This window comes from Micropterus salmoides, unplaced genomic scaffold (assembly GCF_014851395.1).
Source record: "Micropterus salmoides isolate LMB-PRFRI ecotype aquatic unplaced genomic scaffold, ASM1485139v1 Ms_hic_scaffold_9, whole genome shotgun sequence".
NCBI classification, from domain to species: Eukaryota; Metazoa; Chordata; class Actinopteri; order Centrarchiformes; family Centrarchidae; genus Micropterus; species Micropterus salmoides.
In genome coordinates, this window is record NW_024044681.1 from 31,020,924 (window position 1) to 31,043,575 (window position 22,652).

The 22,652-nt window shown below is 41.2% G+C and overlaps 1 protein-coding gene across 1 annotated transcript; it reads left to right on the plus strand.

The window, feature by feature from the left end:
- The first annotated feature begins 2,578 nt into the window (after nt 1-2,578).
- On the plus strand, nt 2,579-20,525 carry ywhag1 (3-monooxygenase/tryptophan 5-monooxygenase activation protein, gamma polypeptide 1). The gene is made up of 2 exons (XM_038708451.1): nt 2,579-2,804; nt 17,629-20,525. Exons 1-2 carry the CDS (start codon nt 2,718-2,720, stop codon nt 18,283-18,285), a joined length of 744 nt encoding a protein of 247 aa, XP_038564379.1. The 5' UTR covers nt 2,579-2,717; the 3' UTR covers nt 18,286-20,525.
- The last annotated feature ends 2,127 nt before the right edge of the window (nt 20,526-22,652 follow it).

The window sequence follows — 22,652 nt, forward strand, 5'->3', positions numbered from 1 at the left end:
ATGTGACAAAATAAATGTTCTTATTTTTCGATATATATTATATATTTTTGGTGTCAAAAGAAAAAGTTTAAATCAGTATCTGCATTGTCATTGTCCTAAACATGTGCATAATGTTAACTGAGACCATTTTCCTCCTTTAGTCATTTATCCTTTGTTGCTGAGGCATCAAGCTAATTGTTAAGTTGATGCATGATGTTAGATAAGTCAGTTCGTGTAATGAACAAAAAGAACAGTATTGCTAACAACATTTATTTGATATGCAATTCTCAAATTACATAAGCCAATTGCTTGTAATAAAATTAAGCTAACTGACTGCACCCAAATTTGACAATGGCATACTGATACTATGTAGCTAACTGTGGCCATAGGTGCAAATTAGAGGATAATAGTAAACGCTAAAATTTTGTGTAATACAGTAGTTGCAAAAATAAATAATAAGCCAGCATACTGACTCAGGAATGCCAGTTGCACAGCAGTATTGATCGAATGTTTTCTAATATTAGCTAAAATTAGCCCCGATAAGCTAGCGGTTACCTGACCAAGTACAGCTTTAGCAGCAAAACTCCTAATTGTGTTGAAATGAGCAATGGTGTGTGTTGTTGGTAATTAATTCAAATGTTCTTTCATAGGAGGCAAAATCTATTTCTTCTTCTTATGAAAGTTTCATCTTAGTTTAAACTGTAAATGCTCTATATAATTAGTGCATTATATAACAATGTCTGAAAGAATATGGGAGAATTGCAAAAGCAGTGAGAAGACATTGCTGTAATACATTAAGAATTTTCTAATTTCATTCCTCTATCCACTCAGGCAAAAGTGGAAGAAACATTTTGAAGAATAGGAATCAGCCAAATATCAATTTTTTGACAGCTCCCAGGGAATGCTGAGATTTAGCAATTTTGTTTGAATCTCAGACTGGGTGATCTTGGAGTATTTTAGATCCAAACTAGTAAAAAAACAAAACAAAACAAAAACATTTTTCAAATACCCATTACTTCTGTGTAGTAAAATTACTTGATTCTTTTTTTTGACAAGTTACAACTTCAGTTTAAGACATTATAATGAATATAGAGAAACAGTATCTTGAATTTGAGCTATGTCAAGTTATGACTTTGACATTGAGATGAAAAACAGATTTACTGTATGTATGAAACAGAAATAGTCTGGGAGGCTCAAGAGCAAAGCTGGAGCTGATTTATCAGTTTTAGAAACATCCAGTGTCTACACTGACTGGGAAATAAAAAGGCCTGTATAAGAGGGCGTGTTTGATGACTCATGATAAAAATGACTCAGCATATCAGTGTTATGAACCTACAATCACTACAATCACCAGGAATGTTAACAAATGGCATATCCATGGTTACAAAAGGGGTTTCACATACAATTTATATTACATGAGAAGAAAACCTTTCTCTTTTTATACATTCTGATAATATTAAAAACTGACACTCCATCATTCAAAACTAATGAGTGCAACTGTTGATATAAAATCTTAAATTATAACAGACTTCTTGTTATGCTTCTCCTCTGCTGAGCCACAATGTTGCAGTCAAACGATGAACTGCTCTGTGGTCACAGGGGTGTCTTTTCCTTATCAGCTACACAGGCTATGAAGATGACTCAGCCAATCAGACATGAGGACTGGAAACCTGTTTCATTGACTATAAACATCATCATAAAAATAATATGTAAAACATACATTCTTATTTTAATATGACCTGTTACAGATGATTGGACTTTGAACATTTACTGTTTTCAAACAAAAAACTCCTAAAGGCCTCTCCTGATTCACTGATTTAAAGATGTTTCACATTCTTTAAAGCCACACAAAAAAAGCATTTGTGTATCTCCAGTGAGCAAGATTTTATAACATAACTTATTTCAGCATTTTCTACGGGCAAGATATATTTTGAAAACATTATCTTGTGCCATATTGTAAATTCTTATGTCAGTACAGGTTGGGCTACGTGGAAATAGCGTTTCTTCTTGGCCCCAGGGTAGAGTTGAGCTGCTGGGCTCCTATTAATACCCTGTTCTTCCATCTCTCTTATCATTGCGTCCAGTATTCCAATGCTTTAATATTACATTGCAAGGTTTGTGGTCATCTGAGAATACGCAAAGTAAGGATTATCAACATTATATCATCTGAGATAATGAAGGTTTTGACACAGGACACAGGGCCACAAAATCAGGGAGACCCTTATCACATCAGTTGGTATCATGCTTCGGTGGTATTGGTGCATATTCCAGGTTCCAGTCAGGTCTTTGGGGTGGCCCATGGGGATCTGAGGCCCAGGGCAGTTTGCATTTGCCCGGTTGGTATGCAAGCTTTGCATTTGGCATGTGAGCACTGTTCTTTCTCCATAACCCAATACCACTACAGTATATGTCACCACTATATAAAAGCACCATCTTTTCCATGGACATGTGGAGTCTAAACCCTACATTGCCTGTCTGTAGGGCAATATAGGCTGTGCTGTCATTTTCTCTGGCCTGCCTGCCAGGGTCGTTACATCACTCTGTGAAGACACGCCTTTTTGGGTGGTGACACAATCGAGGGAAAGGGCTCGGAGGGGGAGGGGTGTCCCGTCGGCAGGCACACAGACAGCAGGCAGCAGCTGCAGCGAGAGGAGCCGGGTGCCGTTACTCTGCATTAAAACATTCATATTACGATTTTTAGCTCCGAAACACACAGGCCGGCAACACACACAGCTAAAATGGTAGACCGCGAGCAACTGGTGCAGAAAGCCAGGCTGGCCGAGCAGGCAGAGAGGTATGATGATATGGCAGCTGCCATGAAATCGGTAAGTAGACTTCATCTGTTCTGACCTTTCTCTTTTCACTCGTTTCTATTAGAAACAGTCTCATCGGCCTGTGTGTGTGTGTGTGAGAGAGAGAGGAATGTTTGTGTGCTAGCTAACCTAGCATTAGGGGCAGTAATACGCAGACTGTGCCCCTGTGTTAGAGCTTAATTTGGCTTAAACGGATAAACCACACAAAACTGGTGTATGAAACTTATGATTAAAGACTACATTAATGCGAAAGACATATGTGTGATCATGATAAATGGCTGTTATAATAAGATTTGGGCAACATCATTTTGAACAAGACTGCAAGGCCCGCAAGGCACACTCCACCCGTGGCCATACATTTCAGAAGTAGCCTATAAGTGGCATCGTTTCAATATAATGAGGTTCAGTCGAAATGATTAATGCAGAGAGATTGAAATGATTTTATTGGCGGTGTGCTGCGGTGGATTGTTGCTGTCTGGAATGCGGTCTGTTTGATCTTGGGGCGGTGCCTTTCGCCAGGCTCCTTTAAAATCGGCCAGGCTGCTTGGTTGTAAAAGAACTGGGGTGGGCAATAAAGCAAAGAACAACACAATGACAAGTTTAATTGTCTGTGTGGATCAAACGTGGGCTTAATAATGAAGGCGGATAAAAATGATCACGTCGAAAGATGCGCATAGTGGCGGAGCGGAGGACGAGCTAGGTGGTACCATGATGGTGAGAGTGACCTCGTAGGCTGGAGCTGATGCTCGTGTTCCGGTTTACATGATGCTGAGCACGAAATAATGAGCCATCGATTTAGTGTGTGCACGGCACTTTTCTTTTTGACGTGGAGAAACAACCAGCCCGTGTCTTGTTGTCGCTGCACATTTGGCGCAATGTTGGCTGAAGGTTGATCGCAATCGATTTTGCGCAGAAGGAGCGCGCAAAATCCCGAGCGTTCGCCTTTCAGACGTGGGTGTTGGTGGACGGACAGCTTTCCATAAAGCTCCCGTAGATTCCATATTGCAGCAAATGGTCGTTTGCCTGTCTGCAAAGCTGTAGCATGACGGACCTCCGGTCTTAGTCGATAATGTGTAGCAACCGCATCCCTGCGTCCTCGACCTCTTCCAGCAGGTTCCCACACAGAGAGGCGTGCCGCAGCATCTGCCAAGATGCAGCACAGGCCCACCCGTAGTGCACCATTTCATAGGCAGCGTTTTATCAGAGCTTCACAAAGGCTGCATCTTTTTATATCAGTACCGCCTGGACAATAAGACCATAGAGGAACGGACAAGTCAAGGCCTGTTGTGCTGTATGAGAAGGCCCATTCTCCTTTATTTAAAAGAATGGCCATAATATTTGTGCATATTGTGTCTGTGGTTACTAATAGTGACTTCTTAGAGATAATATAGGACTTTCTAGTGGTCTTTATTATCTATCTATACTTGTTTTATTCAATGGCAAGTAGTTTTGGTGTCATTTGTCTATAAAGTAAAAAAAAATGGTCATAGAATCACTTACTTACAAGAGTTGTATCTATTTTCTTTCATTAACCAGCAGCCTCATGTGAGCCCAGGTTGTGTAGGGCAGTGGTTGTGTTTAATAGAGAAAGCAAGATTAGTAGAGGCTACTTTTTCTACATCAGCTTCAACTCCCATGAGTCAACAAGTAAGCTGTCAGCCCTGTTTAAAGGCCACGCTCTGTGCTTCTCTCTAGGACCAGGCTGTGGTGTGTTAATGCCAAAGGGGGGCCCGGCTCCACCCCTTCCGATTTATGCCGAGTCAGAGAGAGAGCTGCCCCTCACCCAGCCACTCTCTCTGCAGCACTGGGCAGCGGGGTGTGTCTGCTGCCTCGCCCATCATTTGAGGGGAATCCCTTGCCACTGCAGACATGGTAACCGCCCCGGTGGCAACGGAACCAAATAACCAGGATCACACAGGACACGACACTGCGCCCATAGCTAATGCTGATCGACTGCTGTTAGTACTGTATGTTCACCACGCCTTTATAAGATAATGATAATGTAGATATCAGGACAGCATGTCTCACCATCAAGTATATTTTTTTACAACATCAATCATTTAGTACCTCATGTCTCTTAAGAAGAAATCAGGGACAAAAGGAATCCATCTTTATTCAGAAGAGCATAGAAGTTATTCTCATTAGCTGGGATGGGCAATCGTTATTTGTGAGCAAGAAAAGAACTGTTTCAAACAAACAGTAAATGAGAGACTGGTTTTGTTCTTTAATAATATTTATACATCCAACAGAAGTGTCCCAGCAGAGAGTCATTAACAGGTCTCTCATGTTTTTCCAAATTCATTTATAGGAGCCGAGTGTGACATCACAGGTTTGAAAGCAGCCTCATATTCTGCTTGCCCTCTTTCTGTCTGTCGGGGACAGCTATGAGTGATCAGTAACTGATCAGAGATGCAGACCCGGTTGCCTGCAAAATATTTGTGTTTCTGTGCATTCTCCTTTAATTTATAGTGCACAACTCTAGCTATGTGTGGGTCTCTAGTGATTCTATTAGCTGTGGACCAAGAGCCCGAAAATTAAATTAGGGTCCTGGACCTCTAGATGAAAAAGCCACATGAACTGAAATTTAGGTTTTTAGTTGTTCAGTACATGCTTCTGACGATAAATGATTCAAAGGGTTAAATGTTAAAAGTTGTGCCCCAATAATTTGGTACCTCTTAGCAGCGTAACACGTCGGACTCTCATTTACTCTTTATAAAGGTGATGCCATTGCAAAAACAGTCAAAATCCTTGCTACCGTGCAGGGTTTACCCGGAGAGCATTACATTAGCACACATACATACTCCCCACTGAACTCACATAACTAACCTAAAGCTATACGTGTTTAAAAAACAATAATGATAATTATTGCAACATGATTTTTCTCAATAACAATATAACAAATGTTTAATAAATGTTTGATTTAATTCATTTGAATCATGAACCAATTAGCACTTAATTTTTTATTAAGATATTCATTTTGTTTTTTTTGTAAAGATTTTACTTTATTTTACTCATGCATATTTGTTGAAAAAAGATTTTATCATAATTGTTTTCAATGTTCTACCTCAGATTTGTTAAGCGATCCACTATTAGGCAAGTGTTCTGACCACAGAGAATAGTTTAACATCACAATTAAGTGTCTTTCTTTCATTCAGGAGCAAAAATCAGCAGCCTATAAACTATATATAAATAATGATTTTGAATGATATGAAATTTTCTATCGTGAGAACATTTTTGGCCATATCGCCCAGCCCTAACGTGTTATCAGCACCACACGTCAAACATCATGTCTTGGGATGTAGTATTTCTTGGCTAGTGAGTCGGTGCTCGTACTGTACAGAAAACAGAATTTATGCATTCATTTGTTGCAAAAACAGCAGTACTGTGCTACTACCTTGTATGCTAATACTGTAAATATTACAAAATTCCTGTGCTATAAAAAGCACAGTCGACCATTGATGAGGAATCTGTTTTTAGGAGTCGTTTTCAAGAGTGACTGTGAATATATTATATTATATAATATTCATTCAAAAGACCTCACTACTACATATGCATATCTAATGAAGCTATTACATCATAGTATCCACATGAGCCCAGTGCCTCAGCCCTTTGATATAGTACTAATTGATTCTCAAAGGCTGACCTAATAAACAAGTCAATACACCAGTTTGAGTGCAAGAAAAACATTGTTATGGGTTCTTCACCAGTATCTCTTAAAACACCACACCGGTGTTTTTGCTTCAAACCATGTGCATTTTATTTCATAACATTTATTTATTTATTAAGACTTTTGAATTCGCCTTTTTTGTGCAGCCGTTGCTTTCCTTTCATTTTCATTCACCATAAAAAAAATAAACTTGTAATGAAAGAACAGAAACATAGAGTTTTAATAATACTGACAAAAGAACTGTATTGTAATGTATTGAAATGTATTTTTTCAGACCATGTATTCAGTTTTTTCAAGTAACGTTGTCATCCTGCTAAATATATGTTTTAACGATAATAGTCATTTACCAACATGCTGTTTTAGGTGAAACCTTGGACCTTAATTCCTACAAAAAAACCCCAAACAAATCTCTAAATGTCAAGTTATAAGTGCAGCAAAATCAAACGCTGGGCTTACACAGGGCTTATGCTTCTTTCACACAAACCCGGCTATGAAGTGCTTTATTGAACGCGTGTTTAACCCGGGTTTGACCTGATTCAATTGAGAGTGCTTTCACAAGTTAATCTCTGAGAGACTTCAGTCTGAAACTGTAGTCAGTTACGAACGACTGCTAAACCACAGAGTTACAAAGTGCCGCTGAATTAGATTCCGTAAAGTAACTACACAACGAGGGCTGAGTTTCAGTTTCAATTCATTTTCTCTTAGTCACTCTCTCCTTTGCTTTTTTTTTTTACACTAGCCAAGTCATACATAAATGCTCAAAGTCACGTTAGCTGAAGCCCCTATCCGGTTCACCAAAAGTGAGCTATTTTGCTGTGTTAGTCTCAAAGGGGTATTACAGATCCCTACAGATCTGTCATCTAGGGTCCTGTAACAATGGCAGCCAAGGGGTTGGCTGGTAAGTATACTATGTCCCACCATTTTCCAGTCGATCTACATTTCAACCCTCCCTTATGGGCGTGAGCTTTGGGTAGTGACCAACAGAATGATACTGTGGAGTCTAGTGGCCAAAATGAGTTTCCTCCACAAGGGGGCTGGGCTCAGCCTTAGAGAAAGGCTACGGAGGGAGCTCAGAGTAGAGACGCTGCTCCTTCACGTTTAAAAGGAGCTCGTTGAGGTGGTTCTGGTATATTATCAGGATGTATCCTGGGCGCCATCCTTTGGAGGTTATCCAGGCACGTCCAACTGGCAGGAGCCCCCGGGGTACACCCAGAACACGCTGAAGAGATTATATATCTCATATGGCCTGGGAACGCCTTGTGATCCCCCGGGGGGGCTAGAAAACGTTGCTGGGGAAAGAGGGACGTCTGGACCACCTTGTTTAGCCTGCTGTCACCACGGCACCGCCCCAGATAGACGGCAGAAAATGAATGAATGGATATGTGGTATATGTATGCTGTAATTTTATGAAATCAGGGTCTGTGAGAGCCATTGCACTGAAAACACCTCAGGTTCATATGCATGCTAACAGTTCTGAGCTTGAGTAGGACTGATTTAACCAAGTGACCATAACCAGTATGATGTGCTGATTTGACTCCATTATTTTGAAAAAGCTTTGACACACACACACACACACACACACACACACACACACACACACACACCCTATTGGAGAGCGTGCTTCTTTGTCTTAGGAAGTGCATGGCACAGAGAGCCAGTGCTTCCATCACACTTAATGAACTGAATGCATTATTCTCCAATGGAAGTCCGTTCAATGCATTAACAGATGCATGGGGCTGCAGCTGTTCCATACATTGAATGTGTGTATTATGTATCGACTATACTCTATTGTGTTTGCTCTGTTGGATAAAGAAATATATTTTTCAGAAATGGTAACACAAATGTCTATATGTCTGTAAATTTCATGGTGCGCATTTGACTCATTTAAATATAATCTGTAAAAACTGATGTTTATTGAAGCATTGGGTTTCCCACGACTATAATCTCAGATGTAGTTAAGGCCATATGTTCTAGATCTCTGCCAGAAGAGAGTGATCTTGCAGGATCACTACATAAATGATGCTAACGGAAAATACACTGTGTGACTGCGTACCCATCATCATTCATTTAGCAGAAATTTAAAGCCCCCCTCCAGTGTATCTTGACATTTATCATGTATCTTGATATTTCATATTTCATTTCCTTACAATGTTGATTACCCACATAGTTCGCCAAATATTTTTTGACAAATAGCTTAATTTTGTGCTTAAAGTTGCAAAAGTTGCTTAGTTGTTAAAACGGGGTGGTGACGTATGACTGTAGTAATTCCATAAGTCATACGTCATTCTCCAAGCTTGCGCGCCGTCAAGCCTCGTTGAGTCAGAGCATCAAACCGATAAACATCGTTGTGAGCTAGCTAACCAATTTAGCAAGTAATTTACTTAGAACTTAGAGTAGGTATGTCTCTTTGTGTCTGATTGTTGGTTGGTCTTTCTAGTTTAGTTAGCTAAGTTAACTAAGTTGTAGTTAGCCAGGTGTAGTTAGCTAGCATAGTTATTGCAGAAAGTTAGCTAACAGAGGGTCTTCACTTTTTTTATTAGTTTCCTCCTCTTAGTTTAGTGTGCTGTTCATTTTCATTATGGCATTTGTGTGTGCGGTGTTGGAGGACAGATGACAGAAAACGCGTCACACTTTCACCTGCCACCTTCTTCTCTACAGTCTGCAAAATGCATTTCACTGAGAAAATGGTATCAGAAGTCTTTACATACAGTTCAACTAAAGTTGTCAGTTTTTGGTTGTCATGGTAATGTATTACGTCCGACTATTAACCACACCCCCATTTTCTGTTTGAGAAAGAACGTTATTGTGGCTGTGTCTGTATTTAAATCCACCAAATACTGAAATAAACCACATAAAATTTCAGTTTATTGTGGAGACGGTTACACATTTAGTGAAATTGCCAACCCTGATTCAAATCTGATCTGTAAACAATGACACCGTCGCTGCTACTCTCAAGTCCAACACTCCAGTCTGTTGCTATGGGAGACAACATAAGCTGGTAGAGAAACCTGATCCATTATATTTTTTATCCACTTTTAATTCTCACTGCTCGGACGAACCGTGGGCTATCTGTGTCTGTTTGAAATCTCCATAGGAGTGGGTGTGAGTGGGATGGTGCATCTTGTGGGAGATATCATCAAGATCAAATGAGACTGATAGTCTCAAAATGCACCCATGATGTGAAACAAAAGAGTTTTTTTTTAATTTAACACCTATAATGAGCATAATTTTAGACACTGCTTGCTACAATCAGTGTGTTAAACTAGGAAATGGGGTTATAGACCCAGAAGATGTCTGTCTTGTCCCAGTCACCATTTCCTCTTTTCTAGTTCATCCTCCTCATTTTAGAGTTTTTATCCAGGCTACATAAGAAGCATCATACTTGTCATACTAAACCTCAGTCCAATTATGAAGGCAGCCAATGTCATCTCAGGACATTTCAGGATGTCCCGAAATGAGTCTTGACTCAGTTGTGAGTCACAGAGGCACTACGAAAAACGCCCACCGTACCCACCTACACACACTTTGATCGGGTTCATTTCAACAACAAGAACCTCACTTACATTTGCAGCAATATGTGCAGATTTGAACTGCCTGATATTCTCCTCCAAGTTCAGCAGCACCTCATTATTTTGTAGCGTCATTCAGTTGCTGTGACATCTGCTTTTCCCTTTTGCCTACTCACTATCATAGAGTGCAGTGACATAAATGCTAGCGCCATAATAAGGCATCACATCGACACATCTACCCTGACCTGCAGTTGTAACATTTCAAAGGAAGGGCAGCTAAGAAAATGAATAAGAAGGGAGTATTCTTGTAGCTGCTTTTCTGGTCCTGAAAAGATGTTCTCAGTGTGGAGTGTGAAAACATGTACAGACCAGTGCCTGCTTTTAGGATAGTCACATCATTTCTCTTCCAGATGTTGTTTCGTACAAAAAAATACATGACTCAAGAGTCACAGTGGTATCATGATCAAGTATGGTAAAGCCCAGCTCAAAAGCCAGTCGCTATTAAAGGTGCCCCCTGGAGTTTTCTTGTAAACAACGTTTCTCATCAAAACGCACTGTGTGCATACTTGAGGTCTAACAAGCATGTTGAGTGCAAGGTTGCTTGCCAGCAGAATTCTTCTTCCTTATTTTCATTGACTCTGTGCTACATTTCTTTGCCTGTTTCTGTCGCCAACTGTCGAGCTGGCAGAGCAGATGTGAGCTGCACTTGTATGATAGAAACAAAATGGAGATCCACTCGTAAAAAACGCTGCTCGTGGTCAAAAACTCCACCTCGACTTGAAAGAGCTGCTCAGTGTTAACTGTAAATGTGGCCTCTCCGTTTTCGCAGCAGAGGTGCCATTACAGCTCAGCTTTCGCCGCCACACAATGCAGCGTCATCCGACAAGGCGCTGCAGTGGCCAATCAAATATGTGTATTCCTAGTAGATTACTTTGTAACTCAAAGGCCGTATTTCTGTTGTTTACATGGAGAGATTACATTTACACAAGATAAATAATTGTCACCGTGATAACTTAAACGGTTGTAAAATCCTTCTTATTTGGTGTCTGATAAGCCATCATATGCAATAACCTGTTACACAATCTAGACTTCCTGGATCATATTTCATAGTCTCACCGGTACCTGAAGCAACATTCCCCCCTACCCCTTGCGTTCATTTTAGTTAAGTATGGCAGTGACACAATCACCAGAGCAGGTAAAACTTGCATGGTCAGCAAGGACTCCGGGGCACAGAAGGACTCTGTTCTACCATCTTAAGAATTCAGGGCTTTACTGAACACTGGATCTGTGGACCTTGTAGCTTGTCTTTTTTTTCTATTTCTCCTCTATTTATACTTTGGCTAGGTTCTTGTGTTTATTGTGTTTGGTCTTCTTAGTTCATTTCACGTTTGTAGAAGAATGGTTGAAGTTGTTGCTTTATTGCCTTGGCACCATGATGCAGGTTATTTGTTTGGGATTTCATGCCCCTGAATGAGTTTGCAGGATTACGACAGACCTAGAAAGTATGAAAAGATGGATTTTGACAAGATCGGGATAGCTAGAAGATGGACCAACCCTAAAGGCACAAATGTGAAACATCAGCCTCTATCCCTGAGACAGTATATGACGAAGGATTAGTAATGCAATAACACAATACTGTCAGTACTGTCATTGTTATCAACACCATGAGTCAATGTGTGATGAGTGTACAGTGCCTCCAAACTGTGGAACTCTGGAAATGAAGAATTTAAAGAAAACCCAAGATGATCATTTGTTTTTATTCACCTCATGTGACTTAGTTGTAATTGTGTAGCAGGTAACCAATAATATAAACCAATAACACTGTAATATTGTTAAGTAGTGATCAGGATTCATGATCTGGACCAAAAAAAGTGAACAGGGAGGTGCTACTATAACCCACATTGACCTCTAGGGCAGAACACATCTGCCTTTGACAAGGCAACCAAGCAGGAAAAAATGTGGGCTGAACACACAGTCTTATACTGTACATCCAGTTTATTTATTTTTTAATGAGCCATTACTTCCTGACAGTAATATATGACACATGTACCATTATGTAAAAGGGTCGCATTATATAGCCGAAAATGTTATCATGATAAAAAAACCCAATATCATTTGATATTAGGCTTGTGATGATTGGCGATTGGATCGTATATTGATGATTGAAGGAATGAATCAACGACTGTGTTTGCATGCGCTGATAATCATTTAAACTAACTCACTATCAGAACTAAGATGACCCTGCACCCTACTGCAGTGTTCCCCGTTCATTGATTTATTTGTGGCGACATGCCATAATATCACCGCTGACCGCTGCATATTGATTTTGGTTAATATTTAAAATGGTTAAAATCACAGTTGCATAGATTCGCTTGAATGATTAGGATCATGAACACCGCTCCACAACATTTTCCAAAACTAAAGCATGAAAGTTAACTCTGTGAAGTTACTCTATCTATGCTCTTAACACAACGCAGTGTTGGAGACCCATCGTCAAATATCTGTGATCTCAAGTAGCCATGATGGGACGATATGAAATGATATCGATAATTATCACGATGAAATCATTATTTCTTTCGAGTTAAAGGGCTGATTTTTGAAATAAGATGACTAATTGTGGTTTTAATCCATTCTTTATGGTCAAAACACGACAAAGACTTGATGCCAAACAGTGGAGAAATTTACAAATTTGAGGTAGAACATTCAAAATAATTATGATAAAATCTTTTTTCAACAAATATGCAGTCAGTTCCTTTTCCTCAACAAATTTAATATACTCATAGAAAATCATTATGGTTTTATTGCCCAGCCCTAATCAAGTAACTAGTTCTAACAGAGACGCCCTAGCTTGCATTAACTACTGTTTGGCCTCCCTCCAAACCAGTCCAGCAGCCCAATTAGGTCTACACATGTTTCTCATTCCTTTTGAGTGATTTATCCTTTATGTGTCTTAGTGTTGGATACACACATCAGCTGTAATCATATGTGGTAGTGTAGCAACAAAGAGCTACTTGAGGCTCGTCTGTCCACCACCATTAGTAAGACACACACATCCGCTGCCTTGCGTCCTCCTTTTCCTAGCACTGGGCTCTACCCCTATTCACACGGCCAGTGACGTCAGGTCGTCCACGACGCCTTTGTGCTCTGCTGCCTGAAAGAGGGTCGTCAGGGGGGTTGTCACATCAGGTTAGAAGAGACCGGAGATTGAGAGCAAGTGAGCAAGGAAAAGGCAGAAGGAGAGCAAGGAGCAGGAAGAGAAACGGGGAGCTGGGGGACTCTGGCAAGCTTTCTTTATGTGAATTGTAATCCATAAAATGGAAATGTAAGGTGGCGGGAACTGAGTTATAACCCAGGGCCCTATTTAGGCCCAACATATTATCTCACTCTCTCTTTCCTGCAGCTCTCACCGTGTCTCTCCTGTGGCTGTGTTAACGGCCACGCAGAGAGCTGTCAAAGAGGAAATTACTGATTGTCCTGCCTGCGCCTTTGTTTGTCTTAACGCTCAGTTGTTTGGAAGTTTGACTGCCTTGTGCAAGGATGAGTCACGAGAGAGCAGGCGCGATTGATTGAGCTTTATGGGTAGACAGAGCTCTATTGTCATCCCCGCACCACAGCTTCCGTCAGGGCTTTCTGCTCACCCTGCAGCCTTCTGAAACAAAGGCTGCCATGTTTTTACAGATGTGCTGTTTGGGCCTTGTTTTTCTGACCTCTCTGTTGCTCCAACACTGACCTACTCCACTGATTGCATTCGCTGTTGGTCAGATACTCGTTTACGCTAATTGTAATTTAATGGGCTATGGTATAGAGTGGTATGGAGTAGAGGCTGTGTTTCAGTAATGACTAATGGGGGAAGGGTCACTCCTCTGTGCTTGTAAGTGGGATCATTACGTAACAGATTTTATTGTTTACCTCTCTTCATATTCTTTCAGTACAGAGGCCATTTTATTGATGTCAGTCGTACATTTTACAGCGCCTTGTGTAGAAACACTCCTGAGTGATTCGTACAGATACTTACAGCATTATATGGAGAGAACGATAAAAAAGGAGGATTGGTAAGAGATCAATGAACAGCAATGCTTAGACAACATAGAACAGATTCAGGGGATAAATATTTATTCAGAGTAATGTCAGTGGCAAAAAGCCATCACCAGGAAGTGGCTGAAAACAGAGGAACCTAAAATGGAGTATTGGGTTGAAGTAATGTATAATATTTTTATTATGGAAAAGTTGACTTTTTCAGTTACACTAGCATCAGATAAATTCAAGAATCTATGGGATAACTGGGTTGACGTTGTAACACAATTGAGAACAGACATTATTTGGTAAAAGCAGTGTATCTGATGCACCCCACCTGGTTCTTGCTACAAATGTTTAAATGTTTACTGTTTACAAGATTGTGTTCGGCATTATCCTGAATCAGGAGTAAAAGGTCTCTACAGGAGAGTGATGGAAATGTGGAGTGATGGAAATGTGGAGGGCAGAGAAAAATCTACTCACCGGTAGTTTACTGAACTTTGTGTTTAGTTGAGAATTTCTGTCTATTCATGCTTTTGCCAAATGTCAATGTGACAATGCTGAATGGAATCAATAAAAAGTTAATGAAAAAAAAAAAAGAAATGCTCCTGAGTGAACAAGCGCAAAACTCTACAGTCCTGCTAGTGGCCCTCTAGAGGCTGCACTGTTCATTACAATGCAATTAAGTATAGAGCCAAAGGCATATTGTTTGATTTAGCAAGTTTGATTTTGGGACACTGCAGAACAAGTAATGGGATAATCAAGTTCGAAGGGGTCCTTCCTGTGGGGAGCATTAGTAAACATTTCCCGGCAATCTGGCCACTAGTTACCTTTTAGACCCGGTTGATCATGCCTGAAATGGCCAGAGACACTGTGGGATGCTGGTGGGTTTTAGTCAATTATACGGTAATCTGCGTTTAAGATTTTGAGACATGTACAACATTTGCCCAAGTGTTGGCTTCAGAACAAAACAAGAACCAATGGGATTCATGCTCTGGTGACTACAAATAGCAGTTCTGTGAGGTTGCACTCCTTTTGAAGTAGCTAATGCGGACATGCTCACAGTGACAGTGCTGCGTGTTGCAACATGTAGATATTACGCAGGTAATATTTACTGGGTTCACAATCTTCTTCACTTCGCCTCACAGCAAGAAGGTCGTGGGTTCAAACCCCGGTTGCCCCGGCCTTTCTGTGTGGAGTTTGCATGTTCTCCCCGTGTCTGCGTGGGTTCTCTCCGGGTGCTCCGGCTTCCTCCCACCATCCAAAGCCATGCAGGCTAGGTTAATTGGTGACCCTAAATTGTCCTTAAGTGTGAGTGTGAGTGGTTGTTTGTCTATGTGTGGCCCTGCGATGGACTGGTGACCTGTCCAGGGTGTACCCCGCCTTGCGCCCAATGTCAGCTGGGATTGGCTCCAGCCCCCCCGCGACCCCTGTACGCAGCATATAAGCGGTTGACAATGGATGGATGGAGGAAAAGGGACTGAAAAAAGATTGTACTTAATTTTACCCATGCGTATTTGTTGAAAAAATATTGTTCCACCTCAGATTTGTGAAGGGATCCACTGTTTGACATCAAGCGTTTGTCATTAAAATGAACACAATTAACCATCTGGTTTCTTTAACTTTCACTCAGGAGCATAAATCGTCCTTTAAACTCGAAGGAAATAATGATTTGACATTTATCGTGATAATTATCGACATTGCGTGATCTCACATTTTTTAGTGTGATAACATTTTTGGCCATATCGCCCAGCCCTAACAGCACCACCCTCAGATCCTGCATGCTGCAAGCATGGTTGAAGGGATTGGTTGCTTGTGGTTTTGTAGTTCTTTTGTGTTTCATGTGCGGGCTGTTTGCTTTTGAATCATTGGTATCTTGTATCTTGAGTCATGAACATGACATTGCTTGGACCGACTCCCCGGCGAGTGAGTTGGCTGAAAGGTGTGAGATATGAAATGGCGTGTTTGCACTTATCCGTCAGCCGTGTCAGCATTCTTGCCATTAGCAGCTTGTGGCCGGTGTCTCCTGCAGAGATAGTATGGCTCTCACAAACAAAACAGATTTTGCAGTCGCCATGGAAACAGGAGATTGCATCACTGGCTGCTCTTTGCCCTCCACTCCCTCTCATTTAAGTTCAAGTTCAGTTCAAGTTATCTTATTAAAGAGGATTCTCAGTTCTGTTGAAGTGAACTATTGCTTTGATTCCCACTTTATGCGTCATTGGGTGTGAACGATGGGTGTAGATGTAAATATGTATGCTGAGAATGAGTTCATCAGATGAACACATGATTAGTCACATGTTTGTATGAATAGAGACTGTAGTAACAACTGGGACAGGGATTAGCAGCTACTGTGTGTTACTGGAGTCAAACCAAAGCAGAGTGACACAGCTGCTGCCAGCTCACAGTGATGTGATGTGACTCAAAGGTCACAGGTTTAAGCTTCTCTGTCCTTGAGCAAGACCCTGAGGCTCAGCCATGTGTCAAGTCTGCAGCACGTACACTATCATGGAGTACAACCTCTGGGGAACATTTGTCTTACTATGTGACTCAAAAGTTCCAAAAGTGACCCGTTAGTGCCTTTCTAACACTGCAGCCGCAGAGTGGGACCCCACCCGGGTGCTTAGGAGGACACAAATAAGATGATACACAAACGCAGCGAACAGATTGACGAGAAGTGAAACAACGGAATAAGAAAAGATGTGATTTATCTGTGTGAGTTTTGTGCCTAAGTGTGTGTGTTATACATAGCAGATATAGATAGTCTTGTTTACTCAAAAAGTGAAGCAGTTCTTTTGTTTTGTTGTTGAGGGATAGTGCCTTAATTCATTTTAGAATCTTTTTAGAATAATTTAATTTAGATTAGGTCAAAGCAAATGTTGAGGTCTTACTTGGGATTTCCAACACCAAGCGAGACATGTTTTTTCAAAAGTCTCTTTATTATTGTAGAGGGGCATTACAGTGAAAGCAAAACAGCCTAAAAAGAAGCCAGCTTCATTTTACTCTATGAGGAATATCAGCACAATCCCTTAGTTTTAAAATCAGAAAGTAGTTTTTTGATGGCAGATTAAGCGTCCAGTAAGGGCATTGTGAAGAGCTGTTCCACGTGATCAACCGGGGCCCCCTGCTTTGGTATACTCATGAAACTGAATTCTGTGCTGAAAAAGAAAGTAACAACAGGCTTTATACTCAGAAAGGGTCTGTAAAGATGCCTCTGCTGCACAGTCCCAGTGGGGTATAAAGGCTTAAATCCTCCAGCCAGACACAGGCCTGTCAAAACAAAACAAAACCAGCTTTCAGAGCTCCGGACAGCCAATCAGGACTCACCTCGGAGGATGATGTCAGTGAGCTGGGGGCGTGATTTACCCTGCTGGATGCAGTGACTGTTGCCTTGGGTGTAGTCCTGTTTGTCCAAAGGGCATCTGTGACGGTCTCCAGAGTTGTAGCTTTGTTTTTCTGTTCATGTGTTGTAGTTTGTCTTGGGCACAGAGGATTGAATTGTTTTTTCACGTCAGTTATAATTTGTAGCATGCCACAGGTTAAAACTGTCCCATTGGCAGCTTTTGAATGTTTAATGTATGACATAAACAAGTCAATTGAGATAACAAAAATGCTAACGTCTGCATACTTTTTTTTCTTTCTTAAGGTCACAGAGCTGAACGAAGCACTGTCCAATGAGGAGAGGAACCTGCTCTCTGTGGCCTATAAGAATGTGGTTGGGGCGAGGCGTTCATCCTGGCGCGTCATCTCCAGCATTGAGCAGAAGACGTCGGCCGACGGTAACGAGAAGAAGATCGAGATGGTGCGGGCCTACCGGGAAAAGATCGAGAAAGAGCTGGAGGCCGTCTGCCAGGACGTGCTCAACCTCCTCGACAACTTCCTGATCAAGAACTGCAACGAAACGCAGCACGAGAGCAAGGTGTTCTACCTTAAGATGAAGGGCGACTACTATCGCTACCTGGCCGAGGTGGCCACGGGGGAGAAGAGAGCCTCGGTGGTGGAGTCCTCTGAGAAGTCCTACAGCGAGGCCCACGAGATCAGCAAGGAGCACATGCAGCCCACCCATCCCATCCGCCTGGGCCTGGCTCTCAATTACTCCGTCTTCTACTACGAGATTCAGAACGCCCCGGAGCAGGCGTGCCACCTGGCCAAGACCGCCTTCGACGACGCCATCGCCGAGCTGGACACCCTCAACGAGGACTCCTACAAAGACTCCACTCTCATCATGCAGCTGCTACGAGACAACTTGACGCTGTGGACGAGCGACCAGCAGGACGACGAGGGAGGCGAGGGCAACAATTAAAGAGTCCAAAACTTCATTCTGCCAAAACAACACAAGCGCGCTCACAAATGATGACAAAATAATAATAATACTTAAAGTTCTTAGAAATAAATTTAAAAAAAGGGAGGGGGGGGGGGGGGTTGGTTGAACATCGGCGGCCAATTTAGCCAATGGTACTAACGCGGCTGCTGTTCTTTATTTTTCAACAAATTAAAAGTGAAAAAAAAAAAAAGTAGGAGGAGGGAAGACAATTTTAGTTTGAGAAATAATCTACGATAAAGAATAAAAAATAAAAAAATGAAACCCCCTCCTTGGTAGCCTCTGCAGCATTTGCCAAAATACCACTTTAGAAGCAAGAGGTACGTCATTCATCACAGTGTGACTATTGGGTAACGATACCTTCACACTGGCAGAGACTGGTCTTATCGCGCAAATGAAGCTGAGCTGTCTTATTGTATTTGGTGAGGGGAGGAGCGTTTAGAAAATGAGCAGCAAGAAAATTGAGTAACCTTGAATGTCACGGCCTTGCTCAGTGAGAGAGGAAGACAGAGAGGGAGTGAGATGGTGGGTGAGAGAGCAGACAGGTTACAGAGATGAAGACGTCGGACTTCATCGCGTAACGTCAAACGTAGCGGCATCTTTCGTTGCAGCACACTTTGATCGTTGAGTGAAAAGCAGGTTGTCTCTGTTATTGAAGATAACATAAAAAGATGTTTTCTGTTTGCTTTGTGTCAGGTATGTGTCCCGCTCAGTCAAACAGTCATACTGTAACTAAAAATACCAATTCATAAAGTAAACGTAGTGCAGCTTGTCCCTCTCATGTGCTGATGTGCTTTATTAAATAAATTAACTCTGTTTTTGGACACCTAATTCTTATCGTCAGTATTGTCGTTACTATAACAACCCCTATTGGCTCCTTATGTTTGTAGGAAACGATTTGAATCACAGAAATCCAGATAGCGAAATCATTTGAATGCAAAATTTAAAAAACATTTTGTGATTGAACATCCACCCATATTCTCCAATTATGCTATCTTCATAACAATCAGTGGGATCTCTGAAACGGCACCTGGAACCACAGACTCGATTAGTGAACTAGGTATCATTTGCGGACAGAGCACATGCAATGTTAAGTGGAATCTCTAAAAGCAGATGTGAGGTTTGTGGATTTACTTTGTCTTCAGTTTCTTCTTGGTCAAGAAATGCACTTGCCTATTATACTGTTTCTTCAGTGTAAGATGATAACTGCTCCAATATTCTCCATAATACAATATTGTGCATGCTGGTGATGTATTTATACAGTAGCTTCAATTTATTAACTTATACTGTAGATGTTATGTATTCATATGAACATGGAATTACTAGACCTTAATCGGATTATTTTCTATTTATTTCTTTTTATTGCGATTGTTAGCGAGCCCTTATTTTAATCTGTGTTTTCTTTACTCCATTTGCTGAAGTACGCTATACCAAAACAGTGATTGTTAACAATAAATTGATCTGTTACGGACATCGCCATGGTGACATGCAATTCTTGGTAAGGGTGAAAAAAAGGGAAGAAAACGTATTGGCATGTGACAGTGGTAGGGAGTGTCTTAACAGTGGATGTGATGGGCATTCACAGCTTTACAGTTTCATGTGTTCTTTAATGTATTAATCCACTGGCAGTGATGCAATAAAATAAAAATATTGTAGTTAAAATAAAATAGTCAAGCATTGCAAAATTCCTCAGGCTACTTTTGGCAACTAAATTAAGTCAAATAAAGTCTCCTAGGAACACAAGGATATGTTTTTTTAGAAGCAAATTGCTATCTAGAGCACCTAATGCTTCTCATAGCTGACTGACTGCATTCAAAATTCTACTTCAAAAAAATGCACAGAAGTATTAACAGCAAAATGTACTTTAAATAACAAAAGTAAAAGTAGGCCATTCATGGAGCAGAATAACCCCTTTCAAAAGGAAAAGGTGATTTTTTTAAAATCTTGTGTGCAAAATATTTAAAGTTGTGCTCATGAATGATCATCTTCTGCAACAGGATTTTAGTTGTGTGACTTTAGGGCCTCATATTATGTACATGCATGTCCTTTATGACATGGGATGTGTCTCAGACTCTCAAGTGTGTCTCTGTAAAAGCATGTTTAATTCTTCCCCCATCAAGCTGGCAGATCTTGTTCTCTAACAGGAATATGAACTGTGACCTGGTCAGGACGCTGCTCCACTAACCCGATAATACAGTCTGTGATAAAGATACCTCAATTGACTTACCTTTTTTGGTCGTCTGTTTTCTCCATTTTGCATTTTGCTTGATGATCCTTTCAGGATCAAGTCATTCCTGTCATGATATCTTTTATGTTGCTCACTGCTTGTCTGGATTCAAGATACAAAATTAAGATGGAGTACAATTTCTGCACAACATGGGGTTTTATAACTCGGTTCGAGAACAAAGATAACGCATAGAATAAATCCCATTTCTACACAAAAGTATTTAATCACAACTTATCTGTTCCCTGAACATCTTAGACTTCTCTACATCTCCTAACATCCAACCTTGTCAGCAACCACAGTAGCAGCGATCCATATTCCCCGGCGCTCTCAGCTTTCATCCTCTCACAACTCCAATGTACTCAGGCCTTTGCCCCTTCCAGTCACTCGCTAAACATCGAAGTCATCGAAACAGCCCTTTCCACCGTTTTTTGCCTCCCCTAGGACTTCTGGGTTCCCAGCGTCGTGTCTGCGTCATTGCCTAAAAAGCTCAGCCTTCCACAGTAGCCCTCTCAGCAGGCCAGGTCGTGTCGAACCCTGCTTCTTCTTCGTCTTTGAGGTTTTATGGAAATTGGCATCCATGATGTTGCATTACTGCCACCTTCATGTTGAATTCTCCCACAGTGCCGTTCATCTTAACCCCTTCATCCATCACCTTTTATCCCCTCATCCCCACATCCCTCGACCCTCTAGGGACAACCAGTCTTTCAAATCCAGTTGTCCTTAAAACAGCGAAAAAACCATTTTCTCCATGGAACACTGTCTCTCATTCTATATACGTTTAACTTTGTCCTCAACCCGTTCTGTTTTAAAGTCATCAATTTTTCTTTCCTTTGTCAATTTCCTGCATGACACAAGGCATGCAATAAATCGCAAAGACCCATTGGCTGTTTTTTCTGTGACGAATAGTCTACTGTTAAGGTTGGTGTGCCCACTTCTTATCCTGCTTTTTCTTACTTGCTTCCCATTTTGTTCCCCACTCTACTCTAATTCCATTCCTGTTGCCACTCTTGGTTTACTTTTATCCACACTATGCCTTACCCCTCTAGTTTCATATTGATTTCAACAATTCCTTTTGCAAATTTATCTGTTCTCTCGTTTCCCAGGATGCTGAATGTGCTGGGACCCTATGAACGTGATATTTTACCCTTTTCTAACTATTCTTGAGTTAGTAAACAAGATTTCATAAGCAGACCCTGATGACTTTTGGTGTATCTGTCTAATGTTTGCCATGGGCTGACACAGATTCACCACATAATTATTTACTGCTGCAAATAACCTGTTCAGTCCATTCTAATGCCATTAACATGTCAAACAGTTCAACTGTATATACATTCAAACAACAGATGTTTTCATGTTAAATCCCACTTTGTAACTGGGCAGCACCTGCCGTCTCACACTCTGTACAAGCTCTTTCTCTTAAGATCTCATTCCTCCACCGACTTCGCTCAGGCTTCACAAACAACCAGAACACATGTATCCCTTTCCTCTTCTCTTGCTTTTTACCCACTCAATTTTCTCTGGCCACTTCCCATGTGTGGTTAGTGTTTCTCATCCCACATTAGCACTGAACGATTAATTGTTTTCAAATCGAAATTGCGATTTGAAAGAACGCAATTAGTTAATCGTGAAGTGAAGACGGCGATTAAAATGTAGGTTAGTTATACAGCTCTCGTACCCGTTTTAAACAGTCATGCAGTTGCAAATTCATTCCGTTGTCATCCTTGTGTGACAGATCTGCTCGCCAATCACAGGCACCATGCGCCTCCTGTTACATTCCTACTCACCAATCAGGGCGTGTACATTTTACAACAACAAACGAAACTGGAGGAAGACATTGGATAAAGGCGCCAGCCAAACCCAAGACCGTGTGGCTGCAGCCTGGAGCCTCCCGTCTCATGCCCTCCCGCCTTGGTGCCTCCCGCCTGGTGCCTCCCGCTAGCTTCTACGTTGCAAAATAAAAGTTTGCGTCTGGTTCGTTCTGTCTTCCTCTTACTTTGGTGTTTTTGAACTGAATAGTTACAGCATTGTTTTAAACGTAGTTTTAAATCCCGCTGGAGAAATTCCTATCCACTGCTGTTACAGTATTAGACGGGCTATAAACTCCTGTTACTTGTAGGCCCTA

Excerpts from the sequence above, each read along its gene's own strand:
- ywhag1 (XM_038708451.1), top strand. The coding sequence starts at position 2,718 with ATGGTAGACCGCGAGCAACTGGTGCAGAAAGCCAGGCTGGCCGAGCAG. Across the intron at positions 2,805-17,628 it reads TGGCAGCTGCCATGAAATCG|GTCACAGAGCTGAACGAAGC; the intron begins GTAAGTAGACTT and ends TTCTTTCTTAAG.